Genomic DNA, 11561 nt, shown 5'->3' with positions numbered 1-11561 from the left:
GGCACCATAGATTTCCTGACGTTCTCGCTCATGCTTGAGTGTCTCAATTGCGTATTGTTGGTCAGAGATAACTTCCAGCAATGCATCAATTGGATTTTCAGTGCCTTCAGGGATGACGAACTGGACTTGACTAGTTCTCTCCCTTTCCATTCAGTGATGCATCCGTCTGTATCATCATCTGAATCATATCGAATGACTCCCAGTTTGCGAGTTAGTTCGATGAATTCAACTGGTAACTCAGGAGGAACATGAGGAGCCTTGGTTCCATTTGAGAAGTTGAGGCTCCATGAGATGAAGTAGCAGCATCAGTGGCTGTGGTTGGAGCAGGAGGAATTACTTCTTCATCTGTGGGAGAAGAAGGAGCAAAGGCGCGTCCTTTTCTGATGAAGTGTCCTTCGGCTGGAGTGGGCTCACCAGTGGTGAAGATTGGTGGTGATGAAGGAAGAGGAGTTTCTGTGACGTCCTCAATAGATCTTTCCAGAGTGGAGGGATCAGTATCTTCAACTGATGTAATTTCAGCTGCAGGAGGGGAAGTCAGATTTTCAGCCTTATCAAAATCATCGGGCTGAATATCTTCAGAGATAGAAGGCATGACAGTGGAGGTTTCTGCCATTGACTGATTGACTGGATCAGTCATCAACTGATCCGAGAAGAGAAACCAGCAGCAGAGCCGTCTTGAGGGGCAGACTCAGAAGCATAGGCTTCTTGAAGAGTGACTTCAGGCTCTGTACTTTGATGAAGAGGAGACGATGGAGCAACATAATCAAAGACTGGAGTCTCCTCAATGATTCTAGATGTGGATGTGCCAGCATCTTTGTTGAGAATCAGGGTATTTCTGATGTACCCTTGGGATTCAAGATAGTCCATGACAAACTTGTCAAAGCCATACATTACATCCCACACTCTGGTGAAACTGAAAATGCTGAGCAAGGAGGCTTCTTCAATTTCAAACGAATCTTCAGTTTCAACACTTTGAAGATCGTTGATTTGTGGGCAGGGAGCTGTCTTCAGAATTGTATAGGTAAGAAGTTTATGAAGGTTTTGATAGACTTCTAGGGAAGTGTCAAAATCACCAAGGAGATGCAGTAAGTGATTTCATGCATCTCGTCTGGCTTCAGACTGCATGGCTACGACTGCTTAGATTTTTGCTAATGAACCAATTGGAGTAGGTTCAGAAGGAATCTGTAGGACAGCTTTTCCTTTAGATTTGGGAGATGGATGAATTCTAGAAACAGCTTTGGATTTTAGTTTAGAGACTGTTTTGGATGAAGTTTTCGGGATAGAAGAGCGAGGACGACGAGGTACCGTTGTGGCATGGGAAATGGGATGTTCAGAAGTGGGAGGTTCAGGGAGTTCCGATTCATTAGACTCTGGAGAAGAGAGAACAATTACCTTCGCCTTCTTGGAAGGCTTAGGTCCACCTTTTGCTACCTTGAAAAGTCGAAAGCTGTCAGTGAATGACAACATCACCGGCCAGAAAATAAGAGGGAAATGCTTCGTCCCTTGAATGATGATTTGGGATACCATGTTTCCCTGTCGGAGCAAGTTTGCAGGCTTAGAGTTGCGAGGCTCGCTGAAGAGGAGATTGAGATAAGCCTATTCCCAGTTGAAGGGTCCTTCCTTCAAGAGAGCGGCCAGGATATTCTTTTGGGGCTGAGACGCCTTGTTTGGAGTTCCTGTCGCACCAATCCAACATTTCTGAATGATTTTGCCTAGCAGAGAGTATCTAGGCTGATGAAGAGAAAGATTGGCTTCCTCATCTGAGACGGATGAGAGTGAATGACCATTGTTCGAAAGTCTAAACAGATCTCTGATAATGTTTGTAACATTGAGTGTTTCTTCCTGTTTATCCGAGAGATTTGATGCCGTGAAAACTGTGATTGTTGAGAGGAGCTCGCCAGATTCGTTGAATCGCAGATTCTGATAGAATTGTTTGACAGCATCAGTTAGAAGGTAATCTGCTCATCTGGTTAAGAAGGTCATCCATCGGTGTTGATTCAGGATCTCTTCTGCTTCTCCATATTTCGGCTTCGTCTAAAATGAGGGAGTGTCTATCGACTGTTCGTATCTGACTACTCTGGTGGTGCAGTCGATTACCTTGGTGCCAGACTTTTTTCCATCAGTTTTTACCATTTTTGAGAATCTGTAGAAAACAAGTTTTGGGACTGGAAAATCTCACAGATGAAGGCTGTGGAATAGAGGTTAGTTTGAATGCAAGAGAGAAATGAGATGTGTAAATGTGTTGATGAAATGAGAGATAGACGTGGTGACAAAGTGTGATCATGGAAGATGAACAGTTACTTAGGGCAATTGTAAAGACATCGGCGGTTGGAAATCCACGCGCCAAGTCGAATTTAATGATTTTTTAAATCCGCATTAAATGCCCGTCAGAGAAATGCCTTAAAATAAGAGATTTTAAATGATGAAGAATATTTGACGTAATTTCTTAATCATGAAAAAAGGGCGGAGATCAAATCATGCGAAAATTAGAAAAAGTAGTGTTCAAAAAGTATTTTGAATAAATCTTGATTATCAAGAAAAACTTGGTCACCAGTTAACAAAAATCATCTCAGTTCTTATTAGTAACAGTTAAGAACACTTTAGTCAAGTTCCCAACAATCAGTCAGGAATGACAACTTAGCTGATTTTAACAGAACTACGTTCTCCCTCAGTTTGACAACCAGTTAACTAACGAAAGGTTAACTGAAATGGATATAAATGGGAGAAACAATCATAAACAGAGATCAAACAGTTTCGAAACATCGATAGCCAAAGTTGCAACACTAGACTAAACAAAAGGATGTCGTCAATTCAGTTCAAGAACATCATTTACAAAAATATGAATTTTAAAGACAAAATACATAATGGACCTTCCTTTATCTTCAGTTGATGCGAAGTTTCTTGCTCGTTTTCTTCTGTGGACTTTCGGATGTCTCTGCAACTCTCTTTCCTTTTTCCTTCTTGTCTTCTTCTTGATTCTTGTTGTCGTGAGACTCAGGTACGACGCCGTCTTTGGTCTGGATTCCCGATTGACGTTGAAGATTCATGACAGTTGATTCAAGGAAGGCAAATTTGACCTTGAGATCGTAGGTCTCATTTTCTTGTATGAGCAGCCTTTCATCTAGCAGTTGAATTTCCTCATCTGAAGAAGGCTTTGCCGATTTCGAAACTTCATCAGCTGAGTCTTCATTCCTTATATTTTCATCGGAAGAAAGAGTTTGACGATTTGGAGACTCAAGGTGAGTTTCATTATCATTGTTGACATCTTCCTTGAGGAAACCTTTGGAAATCAGGTACTGTCTGAAGTTGGGAGACCAGTCATGGATTGCATCCCAGAGATTTGTGACTTTAAATTTATCAAAGACACTATCTTCGAGAGCTTCCATTTCAGCGTTTGATAGAACTTCGTCAATTCTATGAAATTTGGATCTGGCATAGTCTTGACGAAGATGAAGAAGAAGTAGCTGACGAGGTCTTGAAACTCTTCAGCATGCTTCAACAACATCGACAGAAGGAAAGGTGACAGAGACACAATGTTGAGCAAGGAGTGTCAGATAGTTCTTGAGAAGTGCGAGAGGTGTCACGGTGGATGATGATGCAGCATTGAGGTCAGCAGGTTCTGGAAACTTGACCTTTTTGTTGAAGCTTTCATGACAGAAGTGGAAGAATCCGGTGAGAGGAGGATGAAGCTCTTCTGTAGGACTTCCTTCTTTGTCAACTGCTTGTGACCTGTTTGGCTGTTGTTCTTGTTGACATTGAGGAGGATCAGCAGGGGATGATGGTGGTTGATGAGAAGTTTTGCTACCTGGAATTGGTACTTCTGCTGATGTCTTCTGAGCAGTTTTCTCAAGGTGTTCTTTGGATTTTGAGTGAGGAGAGTCAAGAAGAATCTTGACTGGAGTTGAAAGACAGTCGAGGTTTCTTTTGACTGAGCCTCGAGTTCTGTAGTGAGTCTCTGTTGTTGAAACAGGGGTTTCACTGATCACGCTGGGAATTACTCTGGTTATGCTCTTCGCCCTTCAAAAATGTGAATTGTTGAAGGAACTTTGGTGGTGTTCTTCCAGAAGCATTGAATCTGATTCGTGCTGTGTAGGATCAAGGATGACACTCTTGTCCCTTGTCGTAAGTGTCTAGAGGAGTGAGTTTCCTTCTTTTCTTCAGCAAGAATTTGAATATATGCCCTTTCCCAATTGAATGAGCCTTCTTGCATTAGTGCGATCAGCACAAGTTTGTGCGGTCTTAAAAGATGATCTGGTGATCCAAGAATGCCAAACCAACATCTCTTGATCATCTTGGCAATGGGTCTGAGATGAGGATGCAGTCTTGACATGCTCAAGACGTTCTTGATGTTCGTGTAAGAGGAGGCATCATTCATCAGGGCATCTCTCATGAGATTGATGGCTTCTTCATCTAAGAAGATTGGAGTCGGTCCTTCAGTTGGGAGATTGAACAGTTCGATCCCTTGCTGCTTGAGAGATGTTGACAAAAAACTTTGTCGACTCCGAGAAATCTTCGTTGGTGAAGATGTCGATTTCTGCTGTGTAGTCACCGGTCGTCTCGTCAAACTGAATGGTGTCATAGAACTTTTTGATGGTTTGTTCATCGAGAAAAAATTCTGGTGCACTATGAAGAAACTTTGTCCATCCATGTCGGTTCAAGATCTCATTTATCTTGCATTGTTCAGGGAGTTTCTGAAGAGCCTCAGTTGTGACGATGGGCTCGTAACAAATAACTTGTTGAGGGATGGATTTTGAAGATCTTTCCATGAGTAGATTTTGAGATGAAGGATTTCTGCAAAAATCTTGGAAGTTTCTCACAGAGATTGAACTGTGGATTTCACGGTGAGTCAAGAGGAAAGAAGACACTGTTTGATTTGAAGCGAATGAGTTCTCAGAGATTTGAGAAAATCTTTTGCAGAAAATGAAACGATTTTGAAGAGAATGTGGAAGATCGTGCACAAGGCGGTTTCAATGATCTTTTGAAATCCGTGCAAATAGAGACGTGACACGTGTGGATCAGTTCGCTTGTTAGTAAAAAGGGCGGGATCGTGCGAACGTGTGACAATCATATTTAGACGAAAATTCTAAATATCATAAAACAAATAAGGATAGGAAATCATCATTACGAATCAGCCTAGTAACAGTTTTCAATGGAGAGTCATAAACGAAAAATAGTCATTAAACTAATGAACTCATTGAGAGCAACTTACACGTCAACCATTTTTGAATTGAGTGTTAAAAGCAGTGAAAGTTCCCCCGTAAAAGATGACTGATTCTTCTTTAGGCACTCCGGTTTTGACTGTTACTGCATCAGCTTCTCTTGTTTCATCTTTCTTCTGGTCTGCAGAGTTGCTTCATGGATCACTCCTTCAAACATTTCTGACGTCTTCTTGAAGTTCATTTCTGTTTTTTCAAGACGAGATAGAAGTTCTTGCTTCTGAGACTGTAGAAGTTTCAGACTGTTGATCAATCTGCGCTCTTGAACGTTTCTTCTATCAGTTTCGTCTTCATCTGAGATATAGTGCATGACATTCCTTCGAACGTCTTGCACATAGAGAGTCTCTCTGATGATTTGTCTGTGTTCCCTAAGGAGATTTTCAAATCTTATTCTTAGGTCTTGATATTCTTGTCGAGCTTGATCATATTTGCAAGTTTCTCCTGGAGGTGAGTGGGTTGGACTCTGGCTTTCTTCTGGAAAGGTAAGTCTGTCGTTGAGGTCTGAATCCAATGGCCCAATCTCAAGTCCGTTGACTCCTCGAAAGAATGTTTTGATATAGTCGCTGGAGGAGTCTTTCTTGGTCCTGTTCATGAGATAAAGACAAAGAAATACACAGGAACGGAGAGAAAAACACAGAGCATGCAAAACCAAGAAAAATCTTGAAAAGATTTTAAGAGTTGAAAATAACCCTCTGAAGGATCTAGTTCAGATAGAACCTTATCAAAATAGAATTGTTCTTGCGAACAACCTGCTCTGATACCAATTGTTAGGTCCAGAGGGTCTCGAATAGGTGTATGGGGGGGAATACACCTATAGGCTACTTTCTATCTTTACAAGAGATCAAAACGAAACTTCAAACACAAACTCAAACAACCTGTTTACTGAAAAGAGTTTTGACCAAAATAGGGTTGACGACTGATACTGAATACTCTTCAATAAGGAGTTATCAGTTAAGTCCAAAGACCTTAACCGATTCACGTAAAGCTTCAGTCGAGTTTGATAAAAAAAGATGTTATGAATCTTACTAACTCTCAGAAGATAGATCAGTTAGACTGATAACACACGCAGCAGAAAACTTTTATTTCGCAATAGCCTGTCGGTTAAGCACGTTGTCAGTCTTTAGGTTTCTCTTTGCTATTAATTAGTTTTCAGTTTACGAAGGGTAGAGCACAAGTAAAAAAGTAAATACTGAAAGCTGTAAATAACACATAGAATTTTACGTGGTTCGGAAAACACTTCCTACATCCACGGTCGGTTGATCAGACCAACAACTTCACTGGGCAAGTGCTTACGGGTGCACTGCAAACCTGAACATGTGCTTACGGGTGCACACAACCGAAACAACCGAAGATCCAATCTTCAGTACCAACACACCTTGTTGGATTTCTCACTCCTAGCACGCACTGGGCACTAGGATCTCACGGAGACAGAATACCTTTCTGAACTCCTTTACAACACAAACACTTGATTCAGTTGTTTGAAGGGAGGTTTGAAAACTTGCCAACTAAACTTCAAAGAACAAGTTCTTTGGAGTTAGTTTGACCTAAGCTTTGGATAAAAAGGTTTGCCTAAAGTCTAAGAGAATGTATGTAATCAGCAGTGACTGATTTTTGGCTTTGGGATTCTCTTCTTCGATTCAAACTTTGGAGAGTCTGGGCTTTAGCTGAGAAATAATTTTGTCAGCGTCAGCTTATGTCGTTGAATCGGTGAAGATTGAAGTGATCCTCGAGCGTTATTTATAGGAGAAGTCTTGAATAGATCCGTTGGCAGAGAAGGTCTTCAAGATTTCTTCCGTTATAGAGTAATTTGAACTTGGGTTGAGGCTTCAATCTTCGAGGTTCCTTGTTTGGTGAGAACGGCTATGTTGAAGAGTAGGAGATGTGATATCTCTGAAAAGGTAATCACCAAAGAGGAATGACCTCTACAGAGAAAGGACGATCCTGAGATCTATGCATTTAATGCGGTTGTATTTCTGGAGTGCGTGGCTTCCTTTGAATGTTGGAGGTTCAGTCCGAGGAAGAATGTTTAACCGATACTTGACTTTAGTATCAGTCCGCTGATTCCACGTGGCTCGCATTAAGTAATCAGTTAAAAACTGATTCTTCGACTGATGCTTCAGTCGGCAACTTCAGTCTTCAGTCCTTCGTTCTTCAGTCTTCAGTCTTCAGAACAGCAACTAAACTAGAAAAAGAACTCTAACACTTGAGTTCAACCAGTCCTAGTCTATTATAAAAAGAAACCTATTGATTTTCGTATCATCAAAATAAGGATTAGAATATTTCATTAAGTTCCCAACAATTGGCAAGAAGGCGCTGAACTGACCTTTGTTAGCCTGGCCTTCGCTCTGTTGGTGTCCCGATTTTCATGTATATGTGTTCACAAAATCATACGAATTTCAAATTAATGAACGAAATAAATCAATGCCCACATATGGAATTCAATAATATGCAGAAGTGACTTAAAAGGAACAAATTATGCAATCACATTAGCGTTTGGTAGTGTAATTGTTGCTCGTTAAATTGGTATTCTAATAAAAAATATCTGAAATATTTTGTTAGTCACAAAGAAAGAGGCAAACAAAGAAATAATTTATTGAAAATCGCAGGTCTTGAAATCAAACAATTAGTAGAATAGATTCGAACCCTAGATGATGAAATTCCAGTCGACAAATTCCACATATTCTAAAAATGACGATCGACATAATGAAATCAGTGGGTGATTTCGTGGTTTTCAAATGAACAACCCCCAAATCAACATACCACAGATCAACGAAAAAATCGAAAGCCATAAACACATCTAATGGTGGTTCTTACCGGATCTTTACACTGCCGATGATGCCTTTCAAATTTTCTCTCTCAGTTCTTGATTAGAGAACAGCTGGAAGATGGTGTCGCCGAAATGCCCAAATCCTAGTTTATACCCTTTGAAATTGTATTCCTCAGTTCTTGCGATGAGATGGAAGTGGATGGCTTTGAATCTGAAATCTGAATATTGCGAGAGAGGGAAGTTGATGGCTTTGAGTTTTTTGCAAATCGAATCTGGAATAATTTCCACCCTAGGGTTCGAAACAGATGGAATGGAGAAAGAGAGGCGATGGGAAGAGGAGAGCTAGGGTTGAAATTCAATCATCGGAAGTCGTGCGAGGGTAGTGAAAAATATTGCCATAATCTGTATTGATTACTATAATCGGAGGGGGTTGGAGGTATTACGAATACAGCGTAATCCTGAAATTTAGCTACGGGCCTTGCCTAATCTCAGGGCCGTCTACGATGTTTCAATATAATATCAAACTCCTGTCTAATCCGGATTAAAATAACTAATATGGTGTATAACCCTCAACCAAACTTGTCCTTAATTAAAACATAACAATCCTCTTCTTAATCTCCGTTCTCAAAAGAATGTGACCGCTTTTAATGGGATGAAGGAAGTAATTTTTATAGTTTTCCTTTTTAGTACTCCCTCCGTCCCACTAGACTTGGCACACTTGCCTTTTTTGTTTGTCCCACTAGAATTGGCACTTTCCTAAAATAGTATGTGGTCCCTACTTTCTCTACTCACATAAAATAAATGGACTCTACCTACTTTACACTCTTAACCCTTTATTCTTAATCTCCGTGCCCAACTCAAAAGTGCCAAGTCTAGTGGGACGGAGGGAGTAGTAGATATATATATTTTTTTATTTTTGAAAATGGGTAAAAAGCAACCATTAAGCTTTTAGTTAACACGATTTGCATTTGTTATTTGATTTTAATCTGGGAACAATGTGACATAAATTTGATTAATCCGATGTGAATTGGTATGTATATATCTGATCAGGTTAAAGGATTAATGGTGAAATAGGTCTGGACAAGGGTGAGGCAGAGAAGAATGATGGCGGCGAACAAGGCGATGACCGTCCACGGGCTGGCGAAAAATGTATGGATAAGATCGGCCATCCACGTCTTGGCCTTGCTCTTGCAGTGCTCCTCGATCTCCACCTTCACCTCCTTGAATATCTCCAGATTGTCCATCCCAAACGTGTCCACGCCTCTCAGCTCCTCCACCAGCTGCTGTTGATTCTGAAACCGATTTATGAAGATCCCCTTCTCCTGCAGCTCCTTCGCATCCTCCACGCTCTCCGTCAGCGCCTTCATGAAGTTCGCGTATGAGAGCACCTCGAACTCCGACGCCGTCCCCGGCGACATCTCGTACGCGATCACGTTCGACAGCGTGCTCAGCGCGTGCGACCACACCATCCGCGTCGGCAGCTGCAGCTCCGCCTTCTGGAACGCCCCCGGTATGAACTTGATGTCTCGGATCGAGCACGATGAGCTCGCTGTCACCTCGATCCCCTTCGATTTCAGATCCATCACGGATCTGGTCGTGATGTCGCGCTCCGGATTCGTGAATTTCAAACCGGAGATTTTCTGCGTTGGGGATTTGGAGCCTACGAGCATTCTGTGGCAGGCTTCGAGGAGGTGGAGGGGGAGCTCCTCCACGCCGTCGGATTTTGAGCAGATCTGTGGCTTGAAATCTCCGGTCAGGAACCAATTTAAGAAGCTGTTGATCAGTCCGGCGCCTTCCTTTCCCCGCCGTAGATTGACTATCAAACTTAGGGCGGGGAAGGGGAGCTGATTCTCGAGCAGCATTAGATCGGGGAATGCGAATTGCAGCGTCGCGATGCCGAGGCACTGGTGCCAGAAGAGGAAGACGTCGCTGTCGCCGGCGAGGCCCTCCATCAGCGCCACCATCAAGCAGGCGTCGAGAAGCAGCATCGTGGCGAGTTCTCCGTCGTCGAATTTGTCGACGCATTCGTCGTCGGCGTAGTAGGCTCTGAATTCACCGATTCGAGCGAGAATCGTGCCGTGGAGCGCGGTTTTGCTGGCGCCGCTGCCGGAAGCCAGGCGGTCGAGAAACCTGTGTTTGACCTCCTCCGCAGCGCGGAGCTCCGGCTGGCCGTGGTGGTAAGGTCCCAGCGAGACGATCGTCGGGTCGTACTCTCTTCGATTCTCGTTCCTCCGCCGTAGCTGCGGCGGCACTCGGTGTATCCGGCGGCGCTGTGGTGGCTCGACGCCGTATCGTTTTTCCAGAGGTAGCATTTGTTTAGATTCATCTCTTACAGTTACAGCTACAGCTAGAGCTTCATCTGTGGAGAAAAGTCTCTCAAATTTGTTGTTTTCAGCAGTAGTGCTGTGTTTTCCCATTGCGAATGCAGCATCACTTGGAATTTTGAGTATTCTTTTTATGGTAAAAAAGGAAGTGATCACTGTGAGCGTATGAGAGCATTGGATGTTGGAGCAGTTGAATATGGCTGGGTTTGTATTAAATTACTACATTGTGAAGACCAAGTTCAATTATATATCACATAATTAATCCAACAATTATTGGCCCATCTATACATTCTCTTTAGGAATATTTGTAGGAAAATAATCAACTTTCGATAAATTATGATTTTTTCATGATTTTTAAATAATTAAAAAAATGTTTTATTATTTAATTTTTTTCACGGTATAAAATACTCTCAAATAAAAGTTGATTTTTAGGACTTTTGATTTAAATTTTTTGATACTTAAACGTAATGAATTTTCAATTCACATATATATCGGTTGTATTACGCTATCTTTATTATCCCTCACACTTAACTTAGGTATCAAAAAATCTAAATCAAAAGTCGTTAAACTAGCTTCTATTTAAGGGTATTTAAGTATCAAAGAATCTAAGTCAAAAGCTGTGAAGCCAGCTTCTATTCAGGAATATTTTATATTCGTGGAAAAAAATTAAAAAAAAAATGAAAGGTGATTTTAATTTTTTCCAAATTTTAAAAGTTATAGAAAAAATCAAATTTTATTGAAAGTTGGTGTATTTTGTGATAAATATCCATTTTCTTTACGTTGATAATTATTAATAATTGATTAGGAGTGGAGTCATCATTATGAACTGAAAAGTAACAAAAGTTGTATGAGACGCAATTAAATATTGAGTTAGATTCGCTTTTGACATTCTCTATTGTTTTTTTTTGATAAATTGACATTTTCCATTGTTGATAAAATATACACACAGCACTTGGGGGCAGGTTCAAACAATAATGCATTTTTATATTAATTTATCAATGATCAATATTGGATTTAAGCAAAAAAAAAATAGAGTTTTAGGTCTGTGTACATTTTCTTTTCGTTTCATTGGATTGTTGTACATTATTTTATTTTAATAAGACAAAAACATCTTCATGCAGCACGCTGTATTATAAAGACTAGTAGATACAAATTAAAGTAAACCTATTAAACTCTAATAGACCTTGTTAAATAGACGGAACCGGTAGGAGTGAGCGAAAAATTCTAAACCGAGTAATCGAATCAATACAAATT

At 40.9% G+C, this 11561-nt stretch overlaps 1 protein-coding gene across 1 annotated transcript; it reads right to left on the bottom strand.

Annotated features, from left to right (window-relative positions):
• Positions 1-8929: 8929 nt before the first annotated feature.
• Positions 8930-10585, bottom strand: LOC130996866 (UPF0481 protein At3g47200-like). The gene has a single exon (XM_057922135.1). The coding sequence runs from the start codon at positions 10398-10400 to the stop codon at positions 9030-9032; it is 1371 nt and encodes a 456-aa protein (XP_057778118.1). The 5' UTR covers positions 10401-10585; the 3' UTR covers positions 8930-9029.
• Positions 10586-11561: the final 976 nt, after the last annotated feature.

Source organism: Salvia miltiorrhiza, chromosome 8 (genome assembly GCF_028751815.1).
Source record: "Salvia miltiorrhiza cultivar Shanhuang (shh) chromosome 8, IMPLAD_Smil_shh, whole genome shotgun sequence".
NCBI lineage: Eukaryota > Viridiplantae > Streptophyta > Magnoliopsida > Lamiales > Lamiaceae > Salvia > Salvia miltiorrhiza.
The sequence above is the reverse complement of the archived record's forward strand: the minus strand, read 5'-3'. Positions and strand labels throughout refer to the sequence as shown.

What these genes read in the sequence shown, in the direction of transcription:
- LOC130996866 (XM_057922135.1), bottom strand. Translation starts at nt 10,400, where the DNA reads ATGGGAAAACACAGCACTACTGCTGAAAACAACAAATTTGAGAGACTT.